Consider the following 15,456-nt stretch of genomic DNA (forward strand, 5'->3'; position numbering starts at 1 on the left):
AGATGCGCTATGATAACCGAACCCGTTCCCATAGGCAAATATATTTATGCTGCCCAGCGTAAAGTGTTAGCTAAGCCTTGCCAAATCAAGAAACTTCAACAAACCAGCCGTCGAGATGTATTTCTTCTTCGGGAGTCGGACCAAGGTTGTGAGATACGTGTCTATGCCAGTCTCGAGATCCGGGTTATCTCCACGCGAGTACCCAACCATGACCCTTCCCTTGAATTTGACAGGAGCTGCAGTATCCATAGGGTGAATATCCTGTCATGGTGAACGTCCAGAAGATTGGCCATGTACCAAGAAGACCTCTTGTGAGTGGACCTGACAGCCGATACATTGCGTATAACCTCCGCATCATCTGTAAGGGGGGCATACAGACATGTTTTAGCCAAGTCACTGTATTTTCGTTGGTCTCCGTGAGAACTTCATGATTCCGGCCTAATCAACCAGGCCGAAAAAAACAAAAGATAGCAAAACTTGGCCACGAAGGGTCCCTGGAAATGTCTCAGGCGATGCCATGCTAGAGTAGCCGAGACAATTTACCAGGTCATAGTCGCGGTCACCATAAGAAGGAGGACGGACACGTTGGTAACTCGGAAATGAGCCATTCCATGTTGGCTATTGGCGCTACAAGAGAATCATAAATTGGCTCAGAAACGGTTTAAAGAAGTTTGGTTACCTCCATTTAATAACAGACGTTCTTATAAGCACACCAAATTCTAACGCAAATTAACTATCAACAATGCTGGGGCTGCTGTGGGTTTTAGTTACCTGAATGTCCCAGATGCGGTTATACAACCAACCTTGATGGCGAGGATATTTCAGTTTTTATATATTTTCAAGGCGACGCCCCTGAGACGGCAGAGCACGTAATCCTCTTTTGCGGGCTGTTGGAAGGACGGAGGGAACGATTACGGGCCGCCATCGCACCACGGCCACTATACTCTCGCAGAGACCTCGCAACGGCAACAGGAGAACCAGTAGTTAGTGGGACTATTGTAAGGTGGCTGCTAGGGACGGGTCGGACAGCTTCAAGGCCCAGATAGCATCGATCTTCTCAGGGGGGACTTTGTTGGTAGGTTGAGAACCAACGTAGTATGGTAGTGGACGCAACGCAGTCGCCAATAGGGCGAACCGACGACGCAGCGTATGTATTTAGTCCAGCCATTAGGGCACGGTTTGACATACGGGAGTACTAGCAGAGGTACCGGGGGCTTCGAGCCTACGGCGTATTTAATAATAATATATTTTCAATCCATTGCTTACACGGAGACATCTGCGAGGCCGATTGGCTAAAATATTTGTCAGCACTGGGTGTCACATCGACGCATGTAATATCACGTCATTCATGCACCTGGCGCAATGAATCCTACATAACTCGATTTGGACGCGTAGCGAGCCTATTCACTCCTACCCTTTTCAGGAAATCATTCGCATCAAGTATTATCAGTTACCTCCGAGTTGCCCATATGCTCTGCGCAGGCCGTGTCAAAGTACATCTTTAATAGATGGATTTATAAGAGTCAAAAATCAAACCTGCCCCAGATGCTCACTCATACGGACTGTCTTCAACAAATGAAAGTCAATACACCAAGAAAAATGCATATGTAGTTTGCTGCTGATAATATAGACGAGCGAATCATGTACATATTGTGATTGGTGCAAGAAATGTCGTTGAACTTGAGCTTTTGAGGATTCGAAAGTCTTCATAGTTGCGCAACAATCCTTGCAGGAGTAAGACAATCCAAACAGACGGCCTTGTATACGCACACCACCCTTCTTTCGTGGGAATTTTTCATCTATAACTTTAACTGGAGAATCTAAGCAAACTTAGACTTACCCGCTCGCAGGCGCGTTTGAGCCATGGACGACGATCGAGTTCGCCGTCTTGTGTCTTACAGCAAGGCCCTGATGATATGGTCACTCTGAGATATACCATATTATAACCATGGTACAGTACTCATGTTCATGGATGGACTAGCCTTTAATTTACAAGATTTGGGTCGGCGAACAAGTACTTGAGTACACCAATTTTAGATACGACGGTCAGCATCGAGTAGGATTTAGTAACGAAACTTGGGCGTGGAAACTTTTGTCTACCCGCAAAACATAACCACTAGACTACGCCTTCTTCGTGGCAAAAACCAGCACAATCGGTGTTTCTATCCTCGCCCTCTCACCTTTCAGGGAAATTTCCATTTCATCCCAAAGACTCTGGATTTCGGTCTCTGGAATGCGAGCGGACCATGTAGCAAGGTAGGCCTTGAACCAGTCAATATCTTTGATATCGGACCAATCTTCATCACCTTCTTCCCAGACCTTCTCCTCCCCTTTTTTGACTCGACTCTCACCTACCCGGTCATCAATTTGGAAGACCTCCAAGCTGCCGCCCGAATTAATGTAAATCCTTTTGACAGCCTCCCATCTAGCCTCGGGAAATTCCACATTCTCAAGCCCGGAGTTTATGGTCTCGAAGGCGCGATCGTACAGGTGACCGAGACCTCGAGTTCTCTTAGCATACTCTGTGAAGATCGCCTGCCAGATCCTCTGGGCCCTTTCGTTGCCCATGATCCGCGGCCTTGTGTAGGAAGTCACCGCCACAGTCCCGCCAACCCTGAGCTCCCGGTCGAACTCCTCCATTGCAGCATCAATATCGGTCCACTGGATCATCTCACAAGCAGCAATCAGATCGACCGTCCCGGACTCGGCGGCGCTCTTCTCTGCGCCCTCCTGAAAGAAAGTGAATTTGGACTCCGGGATGCCTGAGTCTTCGACGAGAATCTTGCGGGCGAGCGTCGTGTAGCCATCGTTGGGATCTGAGACGATGACGTTGTTGAAACTAGCAGCTAGACTTGCCGCAACGATCCCGACTCCGGCGCCGACATCATGAGCTGTAGACCAGCCGGCTTGGGGCTTCACACTATGGTACTCGTATATGCGCTTGAAGAAGGAAGCGGGGTAGATGGGGCGGTAGGCCATGTACTTGGACCAGTCTGCGCCGTTGAAGCCTGGCGTTCCACCCGGGAGTGTGGTTTCCGTGACGGAGGTCATGATGACGACCAACTGCAACAATGAAGCTTTCAAATGATATTGACCATAATCTGGTTCAGAATCCGGCTTTCCAGATACGAGTTTGAAATGTGGTGAGTGACAACTTGACAATGAAAGTTTCAACCCCTCATCCTCAAAATGAAACAATCGCTCACGTGAATTAGGCCGGAGGGACCGTGGTATGTTTGTCTAATATGACCACAGCAGACTACATAAGTAATGGTTGCCTGAAATGTAATTATTGACGAACCCAAACCACTTTCGCTGAGCGATGTTTCAATATCGCCGTGACGGGACTAAAAAGGTAAGTGTTGCTGATATGGGTAACTTAGATCATTATAATACGAAGTTGTACCTTTCGCGAAGCGAGTGGCGATTTCTCCCCAAAGAGTAACTACTCCTGCGGGATTCGCCCGATAAGGAATTGGCCATTCAGCCACTAAACCTTCCATGGTTCGTTTTATTTCCTATTCCTCCTTATTTCGCCGCGATAGGCCTCGGGGTAACATTTGGGGCTCTGCAGCATTTTCCTATTTGCTGCTGCGTTCAGATAGGATCTTCACTTATTAGACTGCGGGCAGTTTCCCAACAGCATGGAAACCAGGACTGTACAAAATATCTGTGCGATAAAATTTAGAAGCTTCAGCTCGGAGTATGGCGCAGTATTCAAGATATTCCGAAGTCAACCCGCAATGGGAGAACGTGAGTCCTAGGTTCCGTCTCCTCGTTCCTGGTGAGACGGCAAGACTCTGAGCGTTGTGATAGGCACAAATCAATCTAGTTGTTTTAGTAGAAGAACCAGTCTGACCTGAACTATCAGTTCGTGAAGTCTCAACCAGCTCTATACAAAATTCGCACCGAAGGCGCAGACGCGATCGAACGTCGGGCACTATTCGGAAAACTCGCCGCTGAGGGCCCTCAGCTGCGACGCATTCCTGGAGACACTGAGGTCACTGTTTGGGACTCCAACATCTTCGGCCGAGATGGTCACGAGATCCCTGTGCGGTCTTACTTTCCAAAGGACTTGGAAACCGCTGGAAGGTCCTGCCCGTTTTTCATCTATTATCATGGTGGTGGCTGGACATCAGGTGACATCGAAACTGGCGACGAAAATTGCCGCCTTCTATGTGCTCGCAACACTCTGTGTGTTCTGAATGTTGACTACAGACTTACGCCCGAGCATGCTTTCCCTGCAGCAATCAACGACGCCTACGATGCATTCGAATGGGCTGCCGAGAACGCGCAGACAGAGTTCAATGCCGACCTAAGTAGTGGGTTCATCGTTGGTGGCGTCTCCTCCGGCGCCAACATGGCTAGCGTGATAGCATACCTCGTCAGGGACAACAAGATCACACCCCCAATCACGGGTCTTCTCCTTTCCATACCGTGCTGCCTGATGCCTCAAGCCTTTGACCTCGTCCCCCAATGGAAGGAGGAGCTGCTCAGCATGGAACAAAACAAGAACTCGGACCTGCTGGATCTACAATCGTATAAACAACTCACCCAAGGTACGAAACGGCTTTCCCTTGATGAGTAGCAGGCAGTCGCAGTAGACACACGTGCTCTAGTCAAGAGCTTTGCATTGCTGACATACTACATATATCCTTAAAGCACCTCCTGATGAGCCGCGCATTTCTTTCCTGCTGAACCCGGTCCATTACAACTTGCCCATGCGTGCGTACTTCCAGATAGTAGGCCTAGACCCTATTCGCGACGAAGGTCTTCTTTTCGCGCGCCTGCTTCGTGATTATTCGGGTGCAAAGACGCTGGTGCATATGTATGACGGCCTACCCCATGGGTTTTGGCGGTTTCAGCAGCTCCCAGCATCGAAGGAGTGGGCAGAGGATCTGTTCGAAGGAACAAAATTTTTGTTGAATGGTGGCAAGGATGGTATGGTGGTCAAGGGGGGAATTCAAATCAACGATTGGGCTCAGGATTCGTTGCGTTCGTTGTAATGCCGAAGGAAGTTTGACTGAAATGAGCCATTTAAATTACTACAACACCGTTTCGTCACTGACCTGGAGCTGATGCAAGTGCAAAGAGCAAAGAATTAAAAGAGCAAATGATTGCATTTCAGTTGTTCATATTTTGAGCGATCTATAAACATAACAGTTTTGAGTTTAATGCTTATGTGTGTTGCAGTTCAAATATACAAGGTTGCTAAATATTTCAATTCAAGTTGCACACATAGATAACTGTGATTATGATAGGGGAGATTCACCTCGTACTTTTGCGCCCCGGTTCAACAGACAACTAAGGAATACGGCGAGTAGACAGGACAAAGTATACAAATAATTCCTCAAGAGTTGACGAGGACTAGATTATGAATCTCACTTCAGCATTCTAATATCCCGACGTCAAGTCGCTAGCAGCTGATACATCCGAGTTGGCTGGCAATCACAGCCTAACTGCAGTGAAAATCATCTGCTTTGTCTCGTCTCCCTGCCAACCACGCCTGTCGTCGTCCCAATTAGCAGATTCATAGCGGCCCAATGAACTGGTGACCTCCCATTTGACTTCTTGCACATCTCCATCTGCTGAACCATTTGACTGGAAAAGATCGGCAATGGTTTGGAGATCATGCCTGTAAAGGTCCCAGCCAATGCTCTTCATGGTAAAATGACCCCCTTTCTCTGCGCCAAGGTGTCGTCCAAACACCATAGAGCCTTTCTGGGGACGCAGAAGCCGATTTACCTGTCGCACTACCTTCTTCTGCTGAGCCTCATTGAACAGATGCAGAAAGCTGCCCACATAAATAATGTTGATCTTGCCGCGGTATGGCTCAAGAAAGTCTTCTTCAAAGACATTTCCGCGTACAAAGGTCGCGTCGCAACGGCCCCTGTCGCGGAAAAGCTCGTATCCCAGTTGCAGGAATGGTTCTTCGAGGTCCGTGCCGATCAGATTGAACGATGTTCCGGCGTCGTAGGCCAGTTTGCGAACGTCCTGCCCGAAGCAGCATCCAAGGTCAAGAAAGGTTGCGCCTTCTTGCACGCGCCGGACTACGGTTGGGTAATCCGGGGAGAGGTGTATGCCGAAGTCCAAGAATCGGAACAGGCCGATGCATGGGTAGGGGAGTCTGCCGGACATCTTAGTATCACCTCAAATTCGCAGACGATCTGTAGATAGATAGATATTCACTCACACTTGCCAGGCCATATCCCTGACATTGTAAATGTGGGTTGTGATTGCATCTTTACCCTTGACCCCAACGTAATTTTCAAAGAAGTCGACCGTGCTTCGTGGCAGAAACTTGATTGCAGGCTGATACCACTGGACATGCCTAGTGGCGCCGTCTTTAGCATCCTTATTTATTGCTTCCTCCTTGCCATCGGGCTCCGTAGCTATCCATGGGGCTGACTGGTTCTGGACCGGTGCCAGCATCTTTTCGTAGTGCAATCAATTTGGGAGCCGAAGAAGCCGTTTGGCCGGTGTGGAGGACTGATTTAAGAGCGCCCTGATAATTTGGCTTTTCAGAGAAGGAAGTAATGATAGGTTCAGTAATACAGGATTGAATATTGGACGTATTGAACGTTATAACTCGACTGCTACATGAGGTATTATGCGTGGCTAGGGTTCCAGTGGTCATATGAAAAGAAACAAAGCTGCAGCTTATAATGCCTTAATCAACTATTCTCAACGCTGCAACGAAAGTCTCAATAGTATGCACATTTTCCTTTGCTTACGTAGGCGGTCAATGGAGCAAGTCCTACGTTACGCATAGAGACGGTGTGTAAGATTATAGTGTTACCTCTTTAGGAACTTCGCTGTCCGATTCTGTCATGCCCATTCCTGTCATCGCCCTAGTTTCATCCTATGTAACGTATACCTGGTGTGTTACCATACTACAAGCAAAATCTAGAACACTCCAGAACTGCCGATAGGATTCTGTCGAAGATTTTCCATGAGCTCCTCGGACAAACACTTATTACTTTGCTGCAATCTTGGAGTTCTTCCTGCAGCTCTAGTCAGAGATTCGCTTGTTATTTCTCTATTTGGCAATGATCTAGGGATCTTGTCAGACCTTATAACTACCAAAAATACCTCATTCTAAAACGAGTGGGTCCCTCGTCTTTTGACGGTCAATTTGGTCCAACAGATCTATCTTTGTTTGCGATAACGCGATTCTTGGTGAAGGCAAGTATCTACACTAGTTGGACGTTTAACCACTGAAAGGGGGTCTACAGACTTCGTCTATGTGATAACGTACCCCACAAGCAAGTTGGCCACTTTTCTTGGCACCGTACGAACAACCTTTTAATTAACATCTTTACACATACCAAGATGGGATCGAATTGGAAAGAAAGCGACATGATTCTAGCGTGTCAGGCGCTTCAATCGAAACCCGAATTAAGCATCCGACGCCCTGCCCAACTCTACAATGTCCCTCGTACAACTCTAGCTAACCGAAAACGCGGACTACTATCTCGACGCGATACTCGACAATCTAGTCAAGAAATTTAAGACCTAATACGGGCGCATATAACCCATATCTCGAAGGAGGATTTCTTTTCGGCATTCTATAGGGCGTATCGTACGACTATAACTAAGTCGAATATCCAGGCAGGTTTCAGGGGGACAGGACTTATTCCGTACGACCCGGAATATGTGATTTCACAGCTGGATATTAAGCTACATACGCCTACACCTCCTGGGAGCTCGTCTGGCGCCCCCTTAATCTGGGAATCAAAGACTCCAAATAACCCAACCGAGGCGCAATCCCAGTCTGAATACGTTAAAAACAGAATCGTACAGCATCAGAATAGCTCCCCGACGACAATACTTACGGCTATTGACCAATTTTCACGTGGTGCGACGGCTGTTATACATCGGTTAGTTTTACTTGAGGATGAGGTTACTACACTTCGGAAGGCGAATCAAGAGCTAAGCCGTTGTCGAAGGACTAAAAATCGACAGCTACAAGATGGAGGATCTTTTAGTTTACGAGACGCTCAGGACTTACAGTCTCAACGGGATATTGAACAGCAGCTAGAGGATGGTATACGTGTAAGTCGTCGTCGTACGAGACCGGCCGAACCACGCCGACGGCGCTGTAGGATCTGCGGAGAGCCCGGACATAATGCTCGTACTTGTGAGAATGATAAAGATACGTACGAGGAAGAGGATTCCGATTGGTTTGAATTATTATTTTTTAGTTTAGTTAAGTTATTGAAGTTATTCATAAGGTGCCAAGAAAAAGTGGCCAACTTGCTTGTGGGGTACGTTAGTCATTTATTGCATCGTAGCGTTTCAATTTACTTCTTGCAATTTCAGCATACCCAACCCAGCCACTTGCGGCCCTGCTCCACCGAGTCCCCACCGAGTCCATCGGAACATATACATCTCCCACGGGTTAGTGTCCTGCGTTTGCGATGAAATCTGGGGCAAGCGCATGGTACTGGACTGTTGACCATCTTGTTGAGCGCAGCTGTTTGCGAAGCAAATTTCTGGCCAATCGGGTTGGTGTCGGAATATTGCTTTTCTTTTGGGATTATTTCCCACCCCTTTCGGGATTTTCCTTCCCTTTCGGGGTGGCGGCTAGAAGGATGCACGAGCAGCCATGCACGATCATGTACTATAAGCTGGCTAGCTCCCGCCATGCTGGGCCTGGGCTTCAGCATATTGTGGGGTCAGGATGGGCAATTGTACATCCAACACTTCCTACGGCATCTTCCAATCATGAGCGCCAGTCTGCCTTGGTAATTGAATACGCGATGAACGCAGGGTGCCCTCCGGACCCACCCTTCCAAGCATCCCCTGGTCACGGAAAATACCCCTTCATGTCAAGATGTATCAGCCTGGCAGATCTTGTTGAAAGCCAACGTGCATTAACGTACAACCCCACCTTTCCGGCCACATATTGCAATCCAATTGAAGGTATTCGAAACAGTGTATTCAATGTACTATTATAGCTATTCAGGTACAACCAGCTCTAATAGAAAGCTGTTCTCTAGCGCTTCCTGAGGTATAGATCTGATAGATTCTGACGCCTTAGCTGGGTCCAGTATTACCTGATTCCGACGTTGTACCTGAGGGCTCGATCCATCGCTTCCTTAATCTGTATAATGTTACCAAATCGTTCATTAGGCCCTAATCGTACCTTCTTACGTGGTTTGGGGCGTAACGAAGTTATAGGGTAGAGCGTGGAATGCCCCATCGGAGGGAAGCCTGGCGCTGGGATATCCCTTGATTGATATCGTTGAGAGCGCCTTGAATCGAATTTTCTGAATATCGATGCATTGTATAATAATAGCCAATACCGACGATAATCTGTTGTGCCGAAGGTTGTTGTAGTTGGCAGATTAGGTGGCCAGAAAGGTGGGGTTGTACGTTATGTGCAACCAGGTACTCAAGTTTGTTGATGTCTATACTACGGAACGACAAACACGCCCATCTCAACATGCGGCATGCTGACAAATCGCAAGTTTTCCTGATGTATTAAGAACTGAGCTTCAAGCACTCTGTGTACAAAGGTACTTAGACTCTGATTCCATGCGCACTTCTTGCGCACTCCAAACAACCATCACTAGTACCGGCTATTCTGGAGCTCCATATGTAAGAAATCCCCAAACCGAAGTTTGTCAATGCCACGCTCCGTGCTGCAGTCTGGCTCCTGCGACAGTTCCGACAACTTCCCAGGACAGCTCTGCGTTTCAGGTCGAAAGTTTTGGTTGTGAGTAGGCCGGCATGAATTTCTGAATCTACAAATGTAGCTGAAACTTTCCTCGATAAATAGCAGCTCCACCATGGCAGCCTCCCAGAACGACCACACGTCCTCCGACAGCAACGTGGCGGGGACAACCACAATTCCCGGTACACCCCTGCCATACGACAGTGAGAAGCTGGAACAGCCAAAGGCTGAGGCACTCCCGCGAGAAATCACAGGATGGAAGTGGATGGTGGCGACAGTCGTTATTCTATCTTCCATATTCCTATACGCCCTCGACGCCACCATCGTCGCCGATATCCAACCCGCCATCGTCAAGGAGTTCGATTCCCTGCAGAATTTATTATGGCTCAGTGTCGGCTTCTTGATGAGCGCAACGGCGACTAACATGGACTGGGGTCGCATTTACAGCCAGTTCAAGTCCAAATGGCTCTACATCTTCAATGTGGTCATCTTTGAAGTCGGTTCCGCTCTCTGCGGCGCTGCGCCCAATATCAACGCCATGATTGTGGGACGCGTCATCTGCGGTATTGGGGGATCAGGACTTTACATCGGCGTCATGACTCTCATCGCCGTTACCACCACCATGGCAGAGCGTCTGATGTGTGTATCCGCTACCGGACTGGCCTGGGGTTTAGGCATCGTGCTTGGCCCGGTCATTGGAGGCACTTTCGAGGAGTCTTCCGTTAGCTGGAGATGGGCCTTCTACATCAACTTATTCATCGGTGGCGCCGGCGCTCCTGCCTATTTCTTTCTGCTCCCCAGCAAAGACCCCCGCCCGGGTGTTGCGTATATGCAGCACGCGAAAGAGATGGATTATATTCATGGCCATCAACTGGGGTGGTATCGTCTACGCTTGGAATTCCGGACAGATCATCGGCCTCTTCGTTACCACCGGAGCGCTTTTCGTTCTCCTGGCAATTCAGCATGTTTGCACAATTTTCACCACCGAGTCTCGCCGCATCATTCTGTCCAGTTCTTCCGTTCGTGTACGGTGCTCCTCCTCTTCGCTACGACCGCTGCTTCTGCATCGGCCGCCTTCACGCCCATCTATTTTGTCCCTCTCTTCTTCCAATTTACCCGAAATGACGGCGCACTTGATGCGGGCGTGCGGTTGTTGCCCTTGATTGTTGTCCTTGTCGTCTTCATCTTCGTCAACGGAGCTTTGATGGCTAGATTCGGCTATTATATGCCATGGTACACCGTGGGTGGACTGTTTGCGGTTGCTGGCGGTGCCTTGATGTACACCGTGGACCAGAGCACCAGCGAAAGCAGCATATATGGATACACGGTGCTCATCGCCGTTGGCGTGGGACTATGGATACAGGCTTCCTTCTCCGTAGCCCAGGCTGTGGTGGACCCCGAGAGCGTACCGCTGGCTATAGGCTTCATCACCCTCGCTCAGTTCCTAGGCAATACCGTTTCGCTCGCCATTGCTAACTCGATATTCCTGAACGAATCCCAGACGAAGATCCAGCGGATTCTTGCCGATGTCCCCATTTCAGAGATACAGGCGGCCGTTCAAGGTACTACAGGGGGTTTCCTGCAGAGCCTTGGCCCGGATGTGAGGGCAAGAGTCTTGGATGCCATCATAAGCTCCATTGACAGGACGTACATTCTTGTCATCACTTCCGGCGCATTAGTCACCGTGCTGAGCTTCTTCATGAGAAAAGAAAAGCTGTTCATCAATGCTGGTGCTGCTGGAGCTTAGGCAGTGGAGGTGTGGGTCCAGGGGAAGGATGGGTCAGTTTGAGACGGCGGCTTTCTTTACATAGATTCCGTCAAGAGAGGACTTCGTCTAGATTAGTCATGATGTCAATATCGTCAAAAAACAGGAATTCTTCATTCACCTTCTAAGCATAAATATCAAGTCCCCTAGCATCGACGCGGCGTGGGTATAGTAGTCTCTGATGATAAATTTGGAGGTCAAAATTAATGTTTAACAAATCTTGAGTCTTGTAGGTTTTAATCTTGTTCTTGTGACCACAGATTACGTTTTTCTGAAGTCATGTCCATGATCGCTTAGAATACACAGAACTTATAGAGAAGCACACCTTGGTCTTGTATAAAATAGGTGTTAGGCAACCTTGGTGGGCTTTGCCAAGACCACCAAGGTTACCACGTGACTTAGCCCTTCGGGACTAAGTCCAACCTTCGTGCTCCATAGGACTAGATAGAATGTCATGCTTTTACAACCTCACAAATCTTTGACCACCTTTGCGTGTAACAGCAATCAAAACGGTAGAAATCTGTGTTATCGGTCTCTCCTGTCCAAAAACCGTTAGTGGTCTTCTAAGCATCAACGCAACTCTTGCAGCATCATGGTCACCTCGATCGAGATACCAAGTTCGTACACGACACAATGGAACGCTGGCACCTGCCAGCCTCCGACGCGGACTCCAGTCATGCATGGCCCGGCCCGACCTGCATACAATTCCTCATGTAACAACTGCAGACGATCACGAGTCAAGTGTTCTGGTGGAAACCCTTGCTGTCGTTGCGCAAACCTTTCCGTCCCCTCTGCGTGCGTTTACAAAATCACACTGACCTCTATATACCCGGCCAGCGTTTAAAAATATGTTGAACGGTGTGAAAACTTAAACGCGATTCGCGTGTCTAGGGGCCTAGACCGCATTGAGGGCCATAGACTGGCCCTATAGCACTCCACACCTTCATTGTGGAGGGAAGGTTTCGACAGGTATCTACAGGAGGACGGTCGCAGTGCGTGGTAAACTAGTGCGGGAGGATCCCTTTCTTCATATAACGAAGATTTTGCCAAACTGCAATCTTGACAATTATATCAAGGGATGACGAAAGTGCTGCGGCTCGCAGATTATTCGTTGTTGTCGGTGTGGAACGTCGTGGACCAGATATATCCCAGTAGGCATTCGACCAATCAATCATTTAACCGGCCTCTAGGCATCTACATGGCATTCTAGGGTTGAAGCACGTGATAATAAAGCTGAAATCTTTAACATCCCTTCACGGTGGGGGGATCTGACATCTCTGGGGTTCGCTCCTAGACGAATAGCCGTTAGACAGGCCACCAACGCCGTCGATGATAAGATAACATGCCGCCGGATCGTACCGCTCGTGTTTGTCACAATGGATGGATCCCCACAAATCTCTTTTCTAACTGGCAGAGTTCGGGATCTAATCGTGGTGGGTCGAAAGGGCTGGTCCGCCGCCCCATGACGGCTTGCGAAAGCTGTCGTGAGGCCAAGGTCAAATGCACTGGGCAGCAGAAATGTCATAGGTGCATCGCCCGTGGCCTCCTTTGCAGATACACTGCCAAGACGGGCCCCGGAATTTCCACACTCTCCGCAGAGAGCGTTCGCCGTTTGCCGAATGATGCAGTCGCATGGCCGTCTCCAATCCGAACTACCAGCGAGGAAATGCCCCTGGAGTTCAATATCAATGCACCAGATCAATCCCCACCGGTACACACACCTTATGTGTCAGGAATGGGACTTGAGTCCATGCCGTCGGCGGACTGGGTGAATGAGATGCCCCATCACAGCATGAATGACTTTGACTGGAGGCCCATAGACCCAGTCTTGAATGTGAGTCGCCATGACGACCAGCCATGCTCGTCCCCAGTGAACTGATCAAACAAACTCTGCAGGAGCAGACTTTCAAGTCTCTGAACCAGTCAGGACCGTGTGACTTGGACCTGTTCCAGTCCCTGGACAAGCCGGCGCCTCAGAATGTCACTCAGGGCAACAACAACAACAACTCACTGTTTCATAGTGACAGTACCAGTACGAGTACTTAGTCTCTAGCTCGCTCTTCCAGTCTTTCGGTACAAAACGGGGTTGTCTCTTTCGCATCCAGCTGCCTATGCCGAGCGAACCTGATGCTTCTCTTGCCCATCGTCACAAGCGCCATGCGAGACAAACGGTTGGACGAAATCTTCAAAGTGACAAGCGAAATGATGAGAGGCTGCCAGGATCTTGTCGACTGCACCACTTGCCAAGTCAGCTGCACAGACCTGCTCATGATGATGACCATCCTCCAAGAGACATCCTGTTGCTTTGAATACATTGCCCGATCCGATCTCGATGGCGCCGTCAAGATTACCTTCGGTGGCTATGAAGTCTCGTCTAATGATGCCAAGTTCAGAGCCATGCTGGTCATGGATCTAGTACAAAGAGCCAGCACGGTGTTGACGTCGATTAATTCCAATTGTCGGAGCAAGGTGGCAGAGTTGGGTGATGAGCCGTGTACTCTAGCACAGGCGAACATTGCGTACCTAGACGCGACCATCGGTCATTTCAGGTCCATGCTTCGGTGCGTTGCGGGCTACGTTACGGACTCGGTTGATAAAAGTGCCTCTGCGTCTGAGGCACCACTGGGCGTCCGTCTAGCTCAGCCACCGAACGATTGACAAGTTTGAGGATGAATGTTCGTATGTTATTACCAGCGGCATCTTCGTGTCAAATCATGACGGCACCAACTATAGGCTTCTGCGACCGGGTTCACAACGCGGGGCAGCAAGGAAGGTTTACAGCGGGAGGATAGGCGACTCACACGAAGCTAAGCGATGGTCTGGAGTGCATAGTCCTTCTATTTTCATATCTGCATTGAAGTATTAGATGCCTCTCAATTTAAGTGCTTTTGCTGCCTCCGGTGACATGGAAGGTTCCGAAGTTCCTCCTAGGTAGGTCACCGTCATTGTCACTTGGATCAACATAACTTTCATCTCTTCGCCTTTGAATTTTGATCGGTCTTCCTTTGTAAAGATAATGAACTGCACGTGTCCCAGTAGATTTAAACCAGTATCTGGAAAAGATGCACAACAGATCGAAGGCATCCCTTGGGGTTGATGCCGCCGAGAGCTATTCGGATATGGTCTTGCATGCTCACGTAGCAGAGCAGCTGTCGAAGGGAAGACCCCGCGCATTATTCCACACGATCGCATCGAACGATGATGTCGCTTAAAAAAGCAACTATCAGGTCCTTATAAGGCCCGTGTTCGTCGCCCCATTATTTACCTTCGCATAATTCCTTGGCTCTAACCAGAGCATGTCGAAAAGTCTGCAGGTGCTGTTGACCGGAATTTTAAAACTTGTTCATGACCATATGCGTGGCTCGCATTTGGTGGATAAGCGCTCTTGCAAATTTCAGGCCATATAATCTGCAGCAGAACCAGCCTTATCGTTGAAGTATCGCTGATAGATACGACTGTGTCATTGTCAGGGGTGGGACGAGCGGCCTCGTGATCGCTAACCGTCTCAGCAACACTCAATGATTAAGCAGTTGACCCCACCAGTTTCACCTTCTTCTCTGATTATTCTTCTCTTTTGTGTATTAAACTACTAAAGCTGATTGCATGTCGTAGGAAATATCCTAGTTATAAACGACGGCTACATCGATGATGGTCTCAACACCAAGATTCCGCACGCAGTGGCCACTTACCCTGCTGCTGAGATGTGTAAGTAATGCCGTTGCTAATAAAGCCGAGGTCAGTGAGATTGGGTTTCGCTGGACACCGAATACTCTGAATTTTGCAACAGGAGTACGTTCGTATGACCCGGTAGCGGATAGGCCGAATCTGCAGCTCATTACCGGTCAGAGTCGATAAGACTTCGTTCAAGACCGCACAGCTGTTGGCGTCCATGTTACCTCCGCCAGAACCACGGCATTTCCGACTTCTCAGCCACCAAAAAAGCGATTCTGGCAACAGGAGCAGCCTCTACACAGAACAACGCCAGCTCCTGGGATGAACGCATCACCAACCA

General features: G+C 48.9%; 6 protein-coding genes across 6 annotated transcripts; 4 read left to right on the forward strand and 2 right to left on the reverse strand.

Annotated features, from left to right (window-relative positions):
• Positions 1 to 1,982: 1,982 nt before the first annotated feature.
• On the reverse strand, positions 1,983 to 3,360 carry BCR38DRAFT_422108 (uncharacterized protein). Its single transcript, XM_040859485.1, has one exon. The coding sequence runs from the start codon at positions 3,049 to 3,051 to the stop codon at positions 2,122 to 2,124; it is 930 nt and encodes a 309-aa protein (XP_040720375.1). The 5' UTR covers positions 3,052 to 3,360; the 3' UTR covers positions 1,983 to 2,121.
• A 739-nt stretch (positions 3,361 to 4,099) lies between these two features.
• BCR38DRAFT_332511 (Alpha/beta hydrolase fold-3) lies at positions 4,100 to 5,006 on the forward strand (the record flags this gene model as incomplete). The annotated part of the gene is made up of 2 exons (XM_040855155.1): positions 4,100 to 4,559; positions 4,663 to 5,006. Coding segments are annotated over 2 exons (804 nt in total), but the record flags the coding sequence as incomplete, so codon positions are not given.
• Positions 5,007 to 5,349: 343 nt separating this feature from the next.
• Positions 5,350 to 6,649, reverse strand: BCR38DRAFT_106276 (uncharacterized protein). The gene is made up of 2 exons (XM_040853335.1): positions 6,194 to 6,649; positions 5,350 to 6,127 (listed from the first exon to the last, which is right to left on the reverse strand). Exons 1-2 carry the CDS (start codon positions 6,430 to 6,432, stop codon positions 5,449 to 5,451), a joined length of 918 nt encoding a protein of 305 aa, XP_040720377.1. The 5' UTR covers positions 6,433 to 6,649; the 3' UTR covers positions 5,350 to 5,448.
• A 2,912-nt stretch (positions 6,650 to 9,561) lies between these two features.
• On the forward strand, positions 9,562 to 11,426 carry BCR38DRAFT_521215 (putative MFS drug efflux transporter; the record flags this gene model as incomplete). The annotated part of the gene is made up of 2 exons (XM_040865184.1): positions 9,562 to 9,721; positions 9,785 to 11,426. The coding sequence occupies exons 1-2, from the start codon at positions 9,633 to 9,635 to the stop codon at positions 11,424 to 11,426; spliced, it is 1,731 nt and encodes a 576-aa protein (XP_040720378.1). The 5' UTR covers positions 9,562 to 9,632.
• A 484-nt stretch (positions 11,427 to 11,910) lies between these two features.
• BCR38DRAFT_422116 (uncharacterized protein) lies at positions 11,911 to 12,670 on the forward strand. Its single transcript, XM_040859486.1, has one exon. It carries the CDS (start codon positions 12,037 to 12,039, stop codon positions 12,286 to 12,288), a length of 252 nt encoding a protein of 83 aa, XP_040720379.1. The 5' UTR covers positions 11,911 to 12,036; the 3' UTR covers positions 12,289 to 12,670.
• A 116-nt stretch (positions 12,671 to 12,786) lies between these two features.
• Positions 12,787 to 14,346, forward strand: BCR38DRAFT_503988 (uncharacterized protein; the record flags this gene model as incomplete). Its single annotated transcript, XM_040864888.1, has 2 exons — positions 12,787 to 13,278; positions 13,491 to 14,346. The coding sequence occupies 2 exons, from the start codon at positions 12,787 to 12,789 to the stop codon at positions 14,100 to 14,102; spliced, it is 1,104 nt and encodes a 367-aa protein (XP_040720380.1). The 3' UTR covers positions 14,103 to 14,346.
• Positions 14,347 to 15,456: the final 1,110 nt, after the last annotated feature.

Source organism: Pseudomassariella vexata (assembly GCF_002105095.1).
Source record: "Pseudomassariella vexata strain CBS 129021 chromosome Unknown BCR38scaffold_2, whole genome shotgun sequence".
Lineage (NCBI taxonomy): Eukaryota > Fungi > Ascomycota > Sordariomycetes > Amphisphaeriales > Pseudomassariaceae > Pseudomassariella > Pseudomassariella vexata.